Consider the following 15,577-nt stretch of genomic DNA (forward strand, 5'->3'; position numbering starts at 1 on the left):
CTGTGGCAACCCCCAGGTGGTGCCGGCCTGCGGGGGAAGTGGTGCGCAGGTACCACCTACCCATCAGCACAGCCCAGTAGCTCCGACAGCCGCTCAGGTTCATGAGGTAGACCTCCCGGACCTGTTCCTGGTTCACAAAGCAGGTCCCGAAGTCCACCCAGCTGGTGGAGAGCTGCAGCTCGGGCACGGCCACCGTGGCCCTCAGGGGCACCACCTAGGGGGACAGAGCCTGCAGTGTGGGGCCCTCGTGCCCTCCTGCTGACCCCAAGTCCCGAAGCTTCGGAGGAACACATGGGCAGCACCACAGCGAGTGGTAGGGGGCTGGCGCCGGCCTCTAAAACCACGGCCGGTGGGGGTCTGCGCCGGTAAAGGCTCCCAAAGGCGCCATCTGCTCTCCCTCCGCCGCCCCTCCCCCTGCCCTGATCAAGCTCGGTGGTTTCTGCTCCCTGGTCAGGCTGCCCTCCCCCTCCTCCCCCAGCCCCTGGGGTCCCAAGGCCCAGCCCTCTGCCCCTCCTGGGCTCTGGGCCATCTCACCTCTTCCCTTGGCCTCAGGCCCCACCTGTGTGCTGACCCGTCCTCGCTCCTGGCGGTCCCCCCACAACAGCCTCAGGCACCACCATACACACCTCATCAGCTCAGCCTTCCCGCCCCCGGGCCCCAGCAGCCGCCCAAGGACCAAGCTGGAGGGCCTGCCTGGTCACAAACGGATTCTCCCTTCCGGCCTCCCTGGAATCCAGCCCTTAGGCTATTCCTTTCTGTTCCTCACCTGTACCTTCCAACTGGGAGGCTTCACATGCCGAGCACCTCCTCCAGGAAGCCTTCCCTATTTCCCACCCCACGGCCCCTCACCTGGTTCTGAGCTGAGCTGGGTAAGGAAGGATGACCCTCATTTCTCCACGTGTGTCCTCAGGGAAAGGCCTCTTCCAGGGCAGACCGGGCCCTCAGGGCGAGGCCTGGGGCTCCTCTGATTTCGGAAGGCCGGGTCGGGGTCTGCCCTCCTCTGACCCACGGGAACAGAGTCTGGCCCGTTTCTGCCCTCTCCGACATGGGGCAGGCCTGGGACTCACCTGAGTGGTCTGGTTGGCGTACTCCAGGAGCAGGTTCTGAGTAAACACCATCTCTTTCTCCCCACTGGCGCGCTGCCGGATGTCCACTCCGGGCAGCATCTGGTCAGCCGGGAGCCTCTGATAGGAGAGCAGCTCCAGGGACAGCGAGAAGGACACGTTCACCTGAGCAGATATGAACAAGCCTGTCACCTGAGGCTGCCGAAGGCCAGCGGCGGCTTCCCCACCTGGAGCTCCGTCGTCCTTCCCTCCGCGGCCCTCACTGCCCGGCAAGGCCCCAGCTCGGCTCCTGCCCACACGCAGCCTGTGGGGCCAGCCCAGACTGAGCCGGCCCGGCCCGGCCCCCGCAGCCTGTCCGGTGCATTCGGTCCACAGACACGGCGCCCCGCTCTGTGCCCAGCACCCTTAGTGCTGGGGACAGGGCCCTGCCTGCCCTCAGGAGCTGAGGACCTCGAGGGGGAGACTACAAGCAAACCGCCCTTTACCCCTTGGCATGAACAGGGCCGCGGGTGTGGGGTGAGAGTGGGGAGACACGGAGACTGAGGATGGGCAACAACAGGATGTGGGGGCTGGCTGGTCAGGGGGGGCGGGGAGGAGGATGCCAGGGCTCTGCTTGGGCACAGGGTCGGGGGCAGTGGTATTTGCTGAGATCAAATGCTCCCAGCGGGAGTGGAGGCACAGGTGTGGGCAGGACTGGGTGCCGAGGACAATGGAGAACTGAGTTGGGGCTAGAATCCTGCTCAGGACCAGATGCCCGGGTTCCGTCAGCACATGGAGGGTGCGAGGTAGTACTCTTAGGAAATGTCCTCTCTCCAAGAGCCCTGGGGCTCCCTGAGGCATTTTAAAGGGACCTTTACTTGGTGACAGCCTGTGGTTTCATGGGTGCCCTGGTGGAACAGGACCTCTGGCTGTGCTTCGGGGCTGCCCCTCAGTTTACCTCTGAAGAAGGGAGCAAAGGCGAAGTGAGCCCAGGGGACCCCGCCCTTCTGTCTTCCATAGCTGTTTCGCCCCCCACGGTGAGGTCCCTGGGGGAGTGTGGCACCTAGCACGGCACCTAGCCCGCGGCAGGCACTCGGTACACCTACACCAAAGTGCAGCCTGGAAGAGCGGACGGGCCCGCCCACTGAGGCTGCGGGAGCGGACGCCATGAGGGTGTGCGGTGTCTGGACACCAATGTGTACCAGCGCGTGACGGTGGTGTGCACACGTCTGTGCACACGTGTGCGTGTGTGTGAGGGGAGGGTGACCCCTGGCCCGGGTGACCGCCTGCAGAGCCCCCACTGACCAGCATGTTCTCCTGAGGGTGGAGCACCAGCTGCTTGCCGCCGGTGGCCTGCTCTTCCTCACACCCCCGTTCCTGGCCAGGAGCTCGGCGGCTGCGGCTGGCCCCTTCTTGAGAAACAGAGAAGGGTCTGGAGACCAGGAGCCGGAAGTACTGTGGGATTTCGGTGGTGTTGCTCAGCTTCAGGTGGTGGGTGGTCAGCAGCTCACTCAGCACCTGGGTGGCCACAGGGGTGGCGGAGGCCGGGGATGCATCTCTTCCCCTCCTGGATCCCATGGCTCTGGGGTGGAGGCACTTCGGGGGCAGGAGGACCCGGACTGTAGGAGGGCTCACGGCCATATCTGAGGTCTGGGGAGACCGGCAGGGCCCGGGGGTGGGGGTGGAGGTGGGAGACGGCACACTCACCCCAGTACAGGGCCACTCCGGGATGAGGTCGCTGGCCTGGTGCCGGAACTCCACGCCACCACCGTAGTCCAGCTCCTCCACGCTGAGCCTGCCGGCAAGGAGCACGGCTGAGCCCCAGGGGCCTCCTGGCTGTCCCCCTCCGCTCATCTGGCCCTAGCCAGCCTTTGCCTGGGCTCACCTGCTGGCTTCTCCCGCCCATTGCCATCCTCTTGCTCCCAGAGTGCAGGTGCTCCCCACAGGGGGCTAACGGGAGGCCCCGCCAACTCACTGTGCGGGCCGCACGTAGCTGCACAGGTCCAGTCGCAGGGGTCCCGCGGCGAAGTCCTGCAGGCGACGCCTCCTCCCCGGAAGCTCTCTTTCCACCTGCGGAGCCCAAGCCTCATTGCCGGTGGCCCCTGAGCTGAGGAGGCAGCATGCCCCCCGGGCCAGGCGGGCTCACCTCATCGTCCAAGCTCATGAAGCCCAGGGCGTAGCCAACGCACGCCACCTTGTGCGGGATGCTGGTGCCCAGGCCCGTAGGTGAGAAGGAGATGGAGATGGTGCTGCTGCCCCGTGCAGGAACCACCTGGCACAGACGGCAGCCTCAGTGCCACCCCCTGGCCACCCGCCCGCCAACGCAGCACTCTGCAAGGCAGCTCCCAGCCCCGCTGGACTCACCACCTGCTTGGGGCTGATGCTGTACAGGTGGTCGGCGGGCACCCCGTCATGCTCCTGCAGAACGACGGAGATGAGCTTCTGCCGGGCCCTGTCGCTGACACTGCAGCGGTCCTCGGCCTGTCATCAGGGAGTCGCCGGGGCTCACACAGGCTCAAGGCTCACTGGCCCCAACTCAGCAGCCAACCCGCCCTGTCCCTCCACCCCTGCTCACAGCCTGGGCAGCTTCGTGGCTGAAGTCCGACGCGCTGAAGGGGCTTGGGGACCAGAAGGAGCTGCTGCTCTCAGGGGTCTCCGGGCACAAGAGGTCATTCCCAGCTTGGTCCCGCAGCGGGAAAGGTGGCCCATAATACACCAGCAGCTCCACCAGTCGGTCCTCCCTGTCTTCTGGAGTGTAGGTCTCCCAGTCCAGGCGGATGTCTGGGCGAGGGGGGTGAGGGCTGAGGAAGGGGCAGGCCAATCGTCCCTGGACCCCCTCCCCACAACCCCTGCTGCTGCCTAGTCTCCCATTCTCAGGGTGGAGGGGGCCTTGCCTTCTTAATGCCCCTTCCAGGCGGTTCTCATTTTGAGAACAGTCTACAGGCTATATCAGCTGGCTCTATCAGCCCTACCCGCTGGATCCCAGGAGCAGGCCTTCGCATCCAAATGCACCACTCCGGGTACTTGGGGCTCTCTCTCCCTGTCTTCTCCCCTCCATCAGCTCCCACTGCACTCCCTTCCTTCCCTGGCTGGGATAGTCTGGATGCCACCATGTCAACCTCCGTCTTGCCAGGATTCTCATCCCCCTTTACCCTCAACCTTCTACCCACCTGGCAAAGCCTAGCGCTGGAGAACTGAACCAACCCTCGGCCCGCTGTCACACCTTCCCTGCTCTCGGACACCTGTGCCACCCCCGGGCACTGGGCTGTTGGCCCCAGCTCACCTCCCCGAAGCCCCCACATCAAGACGGCCCCGAAGTCCCATTGCAACGCCCCCATCTGTCGGCAGGCATCTAAGCCATCCCCCTTCCCTCCCACCTCAGTCCGCCTCCACCCCCTCTCTGGGGGGCCAACCACGCCCTGTCTCCCCACCTTGAACAGTTTCCCTCTGCCAGATGACCTTTCCAAACCCCCTTCTCTCCCTCCCCAGCACGCTTGTAGGACCCTGTGCACCCTTGCCTCCCCCACTCTGCCCTCAACCACTCCCCCGCTAACATCTGACTCGTGGCTAGCCCTGCGGGAGACCTGGTGAACAGGCCCACACTCCTGAGCTCGTATTTCTTCAACTTGCTGCCTTGGCACCTGCCGCTTACAGCCACCAAATCCCCCTCACCAAGGCCCCCAGCGACCTCCCCCCACCCCCGCCGAAGTTCAGTAAAGACAGAAATATGCATGTGATGATGAGCCCTGAGGATAAGAAGGGGAACCACCAAAACACAAGAAGGTAGAAGAGAAATTCCAAATTAAATAAAAGGAAAACGGCACAAAGTTACAAAAAGCAAAAGAAAGTAGAAAAATAAAGTCATTAAGTAAGGAAGAAGTACATAGACTGAATTTTGCTATTAAAAGATAATGTCAGGTTTGAGGCGCCTGGGTGGCTCAGTCACTTAGTCTGCCTTCGGCTCAGGTCATGATCCCAGGGTCCTGGGATCGAGCCCCGCATCGGGTTCCCTGCTCGGCGGGAAGCCTGCTGCTCCCTCTCCCACTCTCCCTGCTTGTGTTCCCTCTCTCGCTGTGTCTCTGTCAAAAAATAAATAAAAATCTTAAAAAAAAAAAGATAATGTCAGGTTGGGCTTTTAAAAACCTCAGCTCTCTGTTGTTTACAAAGAAACATATCAGAGTGATAAAGGGTAAAAACGGGGAAGGACAAAGATGAGACTCAGTTCTCAAATGCATCTAACAACACAGCAGCTAAGAAGTGAAACTGCTGGAAACACCAGATTTTCTTTTTAAGCTCTTATTTTTAAGTAATCTCTACACCCAATATGGGCCTCGAACTTAGAACCCCAAGATCAAGAGGCGCGTGCTCTACCGACTGAGCCAGCCAGGTGCCCCTGGAAATGCCAGGAGATCTTGAAAAAGCTGATTAGAGTAGCGAATTCAGTGCCCCTTTCCTAATGGGCGAGACCCGACGGACAGACGGAGCAGGAACCCGAAGCACGGGCACTCCCCCGCTGCATATTCCTCACAGGCACCAAGGAGCTTCAAGTCGGAGCTGCCTGGGCCCCGCCCCTGAAGACTGGCTCAGGCCCTCGTGGCCCAGCCTCGAGATGCCTGAAACCCTGGTCCACCTCCAGCCTGCCAAAGCTCTGCCAGTGGCCCAGACACTCTCCATTCCCAGACGCTTCGCCAGGCCCCGCTGGTTCATCCTTCCTCCTGGACGCAGTCTGGACACGCCACCCATGCGATCCTCCAGCAGGCCCCCTCAATGCACCCAACCTGATGGCTGCACACCCATCAGCACAGGAGCCTCTCGGTAGAGACCCCGCTGTCCTGTTCCCTCTGGATCCCCAGCAGCTTGTACCAGCACCTGGCTATCGCTCAGGTAGTGCTGGCTGAAGGGATGAGAAAAGGTGTCCCCGTCCAGTGTCTGTTCTTATGCACAGGGAACCTGATGAGAGTAGGGCACCTGTGACACTGGGGGGCCCCCAGGGGTGGGCAAGGGCACGTCCTGTCCTCATGCACGGAAGCGGCTATCTCTGACAAGCCCCAACCAGCGGATTTCTCCCCATCTTGGCCCTCAGGGGCCTCCCTCAGCAACCACGGGCCACCTGGACTCCTGGGTCCCGGTCATGGACCGTCAGCTTCCCCCAGCCCCGGCGTCCCTCCCAGCCTGGCCCGCCACGTGGCACAGTGTGTCCCGAGAGCCCCAGCTTCTCTCGTGAGCCTCTCACCACAAGGGCTGGAGTTATTCAAGCGAAGGACCCGGGTGACCGTGTCTCCTCCAGAGACCTGGGTGCCGAACCTGGAGGCAGGAGACCGGGCTCATGCAGCACAGGCAGGGCTGCTCACAGAGGGGGCTGGAACTGGGGCCCGGGTGGGGAGGAGGCCCGCAGCAGTCTATCCTGAAGTCACAGGGGCCTCTCAGGCTGGAGGCCTTCTCCGTGCAGTGCCCGGCAAGTGGTGACCCAGGGCTGCTCGGTGCCCCGGTAGCCCCCGCCCTACACCAGCACCTACCGACAGATCCCAGCTGGTGGTGTGTGGGGCCCCAGGTGTGGCACGGACCTCAGGCCACCCTGACTACTTGCTACTTCTCCCCACCCCAAGCCCTCTGAGATGTGCAGACAGCAGCCGTGGCCTTGGAGGCCGCTCTCTTCCAGGGTGGCCCTGTCCTGGGGCTTTCTTGCTGGGTGGCACCAAGTAGCCTTGGGCCCGCTGGAGAGCAACAGGGTCAGCATGGGCAGCCAGGCTGGAGGCCAGAGGGTTTCAAGGGTTAGGGGATAAGGCCAGTGGGGTCACCTGATGACAGGTTCCTTCTGCAGCGGGTCAGTGGTATAATAGGTGGTCCTCCGGGAGCTGATGGGGCAGCCCACCACTGCCATATGCACCGGGATGACTGCTGGTGGCAGGTCTCCCACCTGCAAACGCACACCAATCCTGGGTCCCTCTCGTCCCCTGCTGCCATGGCCTTCCCTGGCTCCCCATTCCCTCTGTTCAAGGCCTTCCCTCCAACAGAACAATGGACATAGTTCACCCCTCCATACTGAACCAGGAACTCCTTGTTGGATCATCTGGTCTTATTTGTCCCTGTACCCTCCACAGTCCAGAGGACCCCACAGGAACCCCATGCAGAGCAGGTGCCCCCTTCGGGCCGAATGAGTGAGTGAAGGCCCAATGGGAGAGTGAGTGAATGCACCAAGGCCTAGGTGGCCAGAGTATGGCTCTGGAAGGCTGTTACTGCTTCTCCCTACTCACTGCCCCTCCAGGTCTCGAGTCCTGGCCCAAGTAGGCAGCCAGTCAGATTCCTCTGCCCTCCTCAGTGTGCCCAGCCTCACGGGACCCCGTGGGAAAAGGCATGAAAGATTCTGTCCCCGAGAACCCCTCCTGCGTGAATCACTGTGGTTGCTGTGGGTGTGAATGCCTATCCCAAGCTCAGTGGGCATGGTCTTCCAGCTTGGAGAGCCTTGAGAGGCTGAGGGCCAGGAGCTGGAGGAGGGAGAGCCTGAAGGTGAGGCCGCGCTCAGGCCATCTATCCTCACCGTGCAGATGAGGTTGTCCCAGTACTCGCCCCACATGTCTGCGTAGCCTGTGACATCGATGCTTAGCTGCTGGCGGGCCCCCAGCACGCCCTGGGAAATGTGGGGAAAGAAGGCGGCTCCTTTGCCATGAGACAGCATGCTTTCCATAAAATCTGGGCAATAACCAGGAATGGGGATTCAGGGCTCCAGGGCAGGAAGGAGGTCCAAACCCTCAGGAGTTAGCAAAGCACGATACCAGATAAGCCACTCCACAGCCGCGCCTTGGTCTGGTTAAACAGAGCCTCCTCCTGGGAGTCCAGAATCCAGCAGGCAGCCTCGCTCACCTCTCAGGGACCAGGCCCTGGTGGGAGCCCTCCCTTCCGAGCCGTCACCCATCCCAAATCAAAATGAGGCCTTGTCCACGGGCTGTACGCCCCAGCCAGGAGACAGCCTCATGCAAAAAGGGAGTCAGGAGAAGGGCCATGGCCATCTCAGAGGTCTTGCTAGAAAAGATACTGAAATGGGGCTGTGGCCAGGGCCCCCTCCCTGCAGCAGGCGGCCCACCCCCTGAGAAGGCCCCAGGAACCCCTGCTCTGGCCCACCCTGGGGCTCTTACTCAGCTGCTCTCGCCTGGCCAAGTGTTCTCGAATCCGCGATGTCTTCAGCAGGGCAGGGGGCATGTCGGGGCTTTACCAGACAGGATACAGAAACAGCATCAAGCCATCAGGGCTGTTCCCCAGAGCTGAGCCATGTCTCCCCGCAACTAGCATCCTACCAGGTACCCAGTGGAGGAAGGCCGCTCTGACTGCTCCTCCCAGGGGAGAGGTCAGGTCTGTTCACCTCCCTCTCTGGTCTTGGCACCTGCTACACCCCCATCACCCAAAGCCCCCCGGCTACAGGCCACCCACCAGCCGAGGGACTGCCTTCCCAGAAATGCAGCAGGGCACTGGGGTAGGGACTCCTTGTCCCCAGGCTCTGCCCTGCTGACCCCGGATGCCAACGCAGCCCAGACTCCTCATCTCTTGCCCAACCTTCTGCAAAAGGCCCTGTTTCCAGTCTTTCCTGCTGACATCTGTCCAGCATCGAGTGCCCACTAACTTTCCTGGAGTGGGAAAGGTAATGGCTTACAAAGCGTGAGTGGCGCCCCACCAGCCATGGCAGTGGTTTTCAAGTTGGGCTTCCTCGCCTTAGGAGACGAGGTGGTGAGGTGTTTGCTCTGGTGTGCTGGTAGACCGCCAACTTCTGTGGCGTAAATACTTTCCCCGTGGCTGATGTCCAGTTACAGCTTTGCAGAAAGCCTCACTGCGACATCTCTGCCTACACGGCTCCCGCCGCTGCCAGGAACTTCTCCCTCACCCACTGGCCTCATCTCTACCGCCTCATCCGCCAGGAGCGCCCCCCCAACCCCGCGCCCCGCTCGCCACAACCCCAGCCTCTCCTGAAGGCCCCCTCAGAGTCTGGGAGATGGGCGGTGGGAGCCGTTTCTCTACGTTTCTCCAGGTATCCTTGTGAAAACACACCTTCTCACTCCTTACACCAGCCTCTGGCCGCCTAAGCCACATAGATGCTAAATAGGGCAACCCCGCCTGGCCCCGTCCTCCCTGGGAGCTGCCCCTGAAAGAAACCAGACTTACAGGCTGGGTTTCTGGTTCAGGCTGTCCTGGGGACTCCCGAAGTACTCAAACTTGAGGGTGAAAGGTGTCTGCATCGGAGTGCGGTTGGTCAGGATGAGAGGGCAGCTCACGCGGGTCCTCAGAGGCACCTTGGAGCCGAAGTCAAGGCGGAGTTCCTCCAGGCGGCCCGGCCACAGCTCCGTGCTGGGAACACTGCCCCGGGCCCAGGGCACGAAGTTACAGGCCACCCTCGGCCCTGCCCAGAGAGCCCACTCGGGTGGGAGTGTGAGAGCTGCCTACACACTAGGCTTCATCCTTGGACTGCCTCCCGTGAAGCTGCCACCCCACGGACACATTCTTCTTGTCAGCTCATGACGCCAAGAGGGGCCTCAACTACAAACCTTCCCTGACCAGGGGTGACTGGCCTATCTCCCAGTTGCTGGGCCTTGTGTGGGAAAGCCCACGCTGCCTACAGCCCTGCCCCCTGCATCTCCTACCTGCCCGGATGCCATGTCTCCAAGTAGGTGGGGGAAAGACCACACAGAGGGCAGGGTTTGGGTAGAGAGACCTGCTCCCAGAGAGGTTGGGGGGGGCACAATAATACTGTGGCCCTTTCCTGGCCGCAGGAATCAGCTGGAAGTAGGCTGATAATCACAGTACAGTGCTAGTCCTCTGTATGGTCGCCTCAACCCTCAGGCCCTGGCCCCAGCCCTGGGCTCACCTGCTGTCAGAGCCCTCCATAGAGATGGCAATAGCCACTTGCAGTCCCTGGGGTTTCCCAGAAATGCCCAGAACCAGTGGCTCCTTCATGCCTGACACGGTACAAGGGAGGGCCAGATCGCTCAGCTCGTCCTATAAGAAAGCCCACCAAGGGCACATCACTACACTTAAGCCCCAGGACTGGGCCTCACATGGTCTTCCCTATCAGAGGTGGTTGCTGTGAGACACTCAGCACAAAAGCCTTGACCTCTGTCTAGTCTCATCTCTGTGGAAGGGCTCCTCAGTCCCTCCAGTGAGCCACCACTCACAGGCCCAGCCTGATGTCCCATACCCTGGCCCCTTCCTCAGGGCTCCTGGTTGAGTCTGCTCCAAATTCCTGTGCATACCCACATGAAGGGAGACCCTCAAAGTGGGCCTCTGGAGAAGCTACACACTTATTCTGATGAAGCTGTTACCACAGAAATCAAGCCTTTCCTGAGTGAGGCCTGCTCTGTGCCTGTGTCCATCTGCCTATCCCCGTAGAGCTCAGACTCAGCTGAGAAAGTCTACTGTCTCCAGGTTTGCCAGGGAGAAATGGGACTGGGTCTCCAAGTCTCCACAAGGAAGAAGTCTCTTTTCCCACAAGAACCACAAACAGATAGCCCACAACCCCCCACCAAGTACTGAGCAAGTTCCTCCCCAGTGGCCTTCCCGTGGGCCGTGTCAGGGAGCAGCTGTGCCCTTCTTCCGGGAAGGCGGCCACCAGCTAGCCTCTCCCAGTAGCACCCAGCACAGGGCCTGTTCACATCCTTGGGCAAATTGGAAAGCCAGGCCCACCTATGGCTGCAGACGAGGGGAGGGTAAAGCTGGCACCAAAGGCTAGACATGGCCAGCGGGTCTGAGGGCCTCTCAGGCCTGCTCCGGGATTCCTGACTTTGTATCCGTAGAGAGCAGGCCTAACAGGAATGGGGACCCCAGACCCAAATGCAAGGAATCTCTTGCCCTCTTACAGGAGTGGGGCAGGGTGCCTTCCTAGCCCCCCAGGCCCCCTCACCACTTAACTCACCTGGGTGTGAGCAGCCAGCTCCAGGCTGATGTGGCACTCCTCACTGGGGCCCAGCGTGCCACGTCTGGGGGAGACCTTTGCCGTGCAGACGCTTGCTTGGTGCCCCAGCAGCTGGCAGACATGTGGGTATGGAGGCCCTCTTGTCACACACTGGATTCCTGGCGTGGACCCGGGGTCCACACGGGGCTTAGCACTGGGGCGCGCTCTGCTGGAGGCTGGCGGTCTGGGGGCCCGCAGCAGGACCAGAAAGGGCTGGCTGCTCTCTGGCAGGGCTAATCCACCGGTCCCTTTCTCCTGCCCTCCCCAACCCTGGGCAGACCTCACACCTGTCAGGCATTGCCTGGACTAAACAAGCTGCCCTGGGAGGCCCAGGGTGAGGGTGAGCAGAGGGCAGCCGCTTCTGAGGCACGGGACATGGCCCCATCTCCCACCTCCCACAGCCCACAAAGCAAGGTCCACGGTCAGCCCCACGGGTGGTGCCTAGCGGGGCTCACAACAGCTGTGTGGGCCAGCCGTGGGCTACGCTGGCTGGGAGCCCTGGCTGTGTGTTCCATCCAGTGACTCCTTCTCAGCTAGGGAACCAGAATTCCCTGGAGGCAGGGCAAGGAAAAACCAGACCAGATGTGCTGCTCCTTCAAGGAGCCCAGCAGTTCTGAGCACTGTGGGGCAAGGGGCAGGCTGCGGGAGAGAGGTGAGCCTCTGTTCTGGGGAGCACCTGGGGGGCAACCTCCCTCTCCACATGGGCCTCTGGTGCTGAGGGCTGCAGACCCCGTGGCTGACGGTGCAGGCTCACTCACCTTGCCCCAGTGGAATCGGGTAGGCAGGAGTGTGCCGTTGATGAGTGTAACTGTCGCCTTGGTGGGCACACCCACATAGAGATTCGTGACTTCCACGTGGCTGCTTTGCAGGTACACATGGGGCTCCTGTACCTCAGCATACACAGGAAGGTAGCTGGAACACAAGGAAATAACAGGTATACTGATTAGAGAAGAAACAAAACTCCCTATTTGCAGATGACATGATGGTCTATGTGGAAAACCCCAAGGAGTTTATATTTTAGGGACTTCTTAAAAAACAGTAACAACAACAACTACAACAACCTCCCACAACTAACAAGTCAGCAAAGTTACGGGGTACAAAATCACATTTGTGGACCACGAACATGTGGGCATAGAAATTAAAAATACAATACTATTTATGATTGTTCAGAAAAACTGAAATACTTAGATATAAATCTAATAAAACCCGTACAGGATTTATATGCTGACAACTACAAAACGCAGATGAGAGAAATCAAAGATTTTTTTTTTAAGATTTTATTTATTTGACAGAGAGAGAGAGAGAGACAGCGAGAGAGGGAATACAAGCAGGGGGAGTGGGAGAGGGAGAAGCAGGCTTCCCGCCGAGGAGGGAACCCAACAAGGGGCTCCATCTCAGGACCCTGGGATCATGACCTGAGCTGAAGGCAGACGCTTAACGACTGAGCCACCCAGGTGCCCCAGAAATCAAAAATTTAATAAAAGGAGAGACATACTATGTTCATGGATTAGAAGACTCAACATAGTAATGATGTCAATTCTCCACAAACTGATCTATAGGTTTAACATAATTCTTAGGAAACTCCCAAAAAGGATTTTTGTAAATATAGACAAGCTCATTATCAAATTTATATGGAAACATAGAGGACACAGAATAACTAAAACAATTTTTAAAAAGAATACAGGGCGCCTGGGTGGCTCAGTTGGTTGGGTGACTGCCTTCAGCTCAGGTCATGATCCTGTAGTCCCGGGATCGAGTCCCGCGTCAGGCTCCCTGCTCAGTGGGGAGTCTGCTTCTCCCTCTGACCCTCCCCCCTCTCATGTGCTCTCTCTCTCATTCTTGCTCTCTCAAATAAATAAATAAAATCTTAAAAAAAAAAAGAAGAAGAATATAATAAGAAATCACTGTACTGAATGTTAAGACTTACTCTATGGCTACAGTAATCAAGATAGTGAACCACTGGTGGAGAGATATACACACAGACCAATGGAACAATATAGAAAATCTAGACATACACCCACACCAAATCTTCACAAACTCTTAAATGACAGAGAAGGGAAATGAACACTTCCAAACTCATTCTAAGATGTATTATTCTAGTAACAAAACCAGACAAAGACATCACACACAAAAACACAGACCAATATCTCTTATGACTACAGATACAAAAATCCTCAACAAAATACCAGCAACCCAAATCCAGCAACATATAAAAAGGACCATACACTGACCAAATGGGATTTTTATAATACAAGGTTGGTTTTAACATCCAAAAGTCGATGTAAAACACCATGTTGACACACACAAAGGATAAAAAGGACATGATCATTTCAATAGATGCAGAAAAAAACATTCAAGGAAATCTAACATTCTTTCAGTAGAAAAACAATCAGCAAACTAGGAATAGGAGGGAACTTCCTCAACCTGATAAAGGATATCAACAAAAAGCCAAGAGCTAACATCTTACATAACAGGGAAAGACCGAATGCTTTCTTTTAAAGATGGGGAACAAGACAAGGATGTCTACTTTTGCCACTTTTATTCAACTTTATACTGGAGTATTAGGTCCATTAAGCAGGAAAAAGAAATAAAAAGCATGCCAATTAGACAAGAAGAAGTAAAATTATCTCTGTATATTGATGACACAATCTTCTACTTAGAGAACTATTAGAAATAATAATGAATTCAGCAAGGTTGTGCAATACAAGATCAATGAACAAAAATATTTGTATTTCTATAAACTAGCAATAAATATTCATAAAATGAAATTAAGAAAACCAGTCCATTTCCAAAAGCATCAAAAAAGATACATAGGAATAACTTTAACAAAAGAAGTACAAGATCTATACACTGAAAATGACAAAAGATCACCAAAAGAAATGGAAAAAAAAAAAACCTAAATAAATGGAAAGACATTTAATGTTCACAGATAAGAAGATTTAATATGGTTAAGGTGAATATACTCCCCAAATTGACCAACAGATCCAATACAGTCCCTACTAAAATCCTAGCTGGTTATTTGCCATAATTAATAAACTGATCCTAGAACTCATATGGAAATTCTAAGGACCCAAAATAGCCAAAACAATCCTGAAAAAGAACAACAAAGTTGGGGAATTCATACTTCCTGATTCCAAAACTTACTACAAAGCCACAGTAATCAAGAAAATGTGGTACTAGCATAAGAATAATCATATAGATCAATGGAACAGAACTGAGAGTCTATAAATAAACCTTCACGTGTATAGCCAATTGATTTTTTTTAAGATTTTTTTTTAAAGTAATCTCTATCCCCAGTGTGGGGCTCAAACTTACAACCCTGAGATCAAGAGTCACATGCCCCATGGAATGAGCCAGCCAGGTGCCCCTAATCAATTGATTTTGACAAGGATGCCAAGACAAGTCAATGTAAAGAATAGTGTTCTTAAAAAATGATGCCGGGGGGCACCTGGATGGTTCAGTTGGCTGAGGATCTGACTCTTGATTTTGGGTCAGGTCATGATCTCAGGGTCCTAGGATCGAGCCCAACGTTGGGCTCCCTGCTCAATGGGGAGTCTGCTTGTCTCCCTCTCCCTCTGCCCCTCCCCCTGATCGCACACTCACTCTCTCTCTCTCTCAAATAAATCTTTTTTAAAAAAATGGTGCTGGAACAACTGGTTATCTGCATAGAAAAGAATGAAGCTGGATCCCTTCCTCACACCATACACAAAAATGAACTCAAAACAGACCAGAGACCTTAATGTATGAGCCCGAACTACAAAACTCTTAGAAGAAAATCTTTGTGACGTGAGATTAGGCAATGGTTTTTTAGATATAACCTCAAAAGCACAAGCAACGAAAGAGAAAAATAAAGTGGACCTCACGGAAATCAAGACTTTTTAGGCTTTGCAGTATACCATCAAGAAAGTGAAAGGATAAGCCTCAGAATGGGAGAAAATATTTGAAAATCATATACCTAATAAGAAATTTATATCTAGAATATAGAAAGAACACTTACAACTCCATAATAAAAAAAGACAACCCTATTTTTAAAAAGTGGGCAAAGATCTCAATACAGAAGACAAATGGCCAATAAGCACATGAAAGATGCAAAACATCATTTGCCATTAGGAAAAAAATAAACCAAATCCTCAATGAAATATCACTTCACACACATTGGGATGACTACCATTAACAGATGATGAGGATGTGGATAAATAGGCCAGCAGAGTGGAGAAGGCTGGAGACTGGGTAAGGATTGGCCACTGTTACACCTGCACCATTATATCACATACCATTTGTGGAAAACTGTAAATAAAGAATAAAGAAGTAAATATAATGCTGTTCTAATGAGAAAAAAAAAGAAGAAAGGACGTGATCAGATTAGCTAATCACACAAAGAACAGACAATTTAAAATCCCTGGAGAAGAAGGCCCTGCAGAGCTTCCCTAACAGAACGAGGCACCTCATGGGCAGGAGTGGGCTGTGGGGAAAGGGCCAAGGACTTAACTCAAGACTGCCTGGAGGTTAGCGTGGCCAGTTCAGGGCCCCAACGCCTGAGCTCACGCACACACGCACACCACACGGCCACACAGCCACACGCTGGAAGGTGAGTGTGGGG

At 56.0% G+C, this 15,577-nt stretch overlaps 1 protein-coding gene across 2 annotated transcripts in view; it reads right to left on the reverse strand.

Moving 5' to 3' along the window:
• Positions 1-15,577, reverse strand: part of DLEC1 (DLEC1 cilia and flagella associated protein) — a 72,268-nt gene that overhangs the window by 528 nt on the left and 56,163 nt on the right. Inside the window, exons 20-35 of one of the 2 annotated variants that reach the window (XM_028107221.2) lie at positions 11,736-11,889; positions 10,939-11,049; positions 9,895-10,025; positions 9,195-9,386; positions 8,177-8,247; positions 7,582-7,733; positions 6,842-6,960; positions 6,277-6,347; positions 3,619-3,824; positions 3,408-3,524; positions 3,190-3,315; positions 3,019-3,113; positions 2,751-2,838; positions 2,349-2,561; positions 1,068-1,229; positions 61-214 (exon numbers count right to left, since the gene is read on the reverse strand). In XM_028107221.2, the coding sequence (XP_027963022.1) occupies positions 61-214; positions 1,068-1,229; positions 2,349-2,561; positions 2,751-2,838; positions 3,019-3,113; positions 3,190-3,315; positions 3,408-3,524; positions 3,619-3,824; positions 6,277-6,347; positions 6,842-6,960; positions 7,582-7,733; positions 8,177-8,247; positions 9,195-9,386; positions 9,895-10,025; positions 10,939-11,049; positions 11,736-11,889 (2,162 nt within the window). Of the gene's footprint in view, positions 1-60; positions 965-1,067; positions 1,230-2,348; positions 2,562-2,750; positions 2,839-3,018; positions 3,114-3,189; positions 3,316-3,407; positions 3,525-3,618; positions 3,825-6,276; positions 6,348-6,841; positions 6,961-7,581; positions 7,734-8,176; positions 8,248-9,194; positions 9,387-9,894; positions 10,026-10,938; positions 11,050-11,735; positions 11,890-15,577 lie in introns of those variants that run through there. The other variant, XM_088026716.1, reaches the window with a different exon arrangement.

This window comes from Eumetopias jubatus, unplaced genomic scaffold (genome assembly GCF_037043125.1).
Source record: "Eumetopias jubatus isolate StellerSeaLion01/CBP00866 unplaced genomic scaffold, mEumJub1_p1.0 scaffold_1, whole genome shotgun sequence".
Taxonomy (NCBI): domain Eukaryota; kingdom Metazoa; phylum Chordata; class Mammalia; order Carnivora; family Otariidae; genus Eumetopias; species Eumetopias jubatus.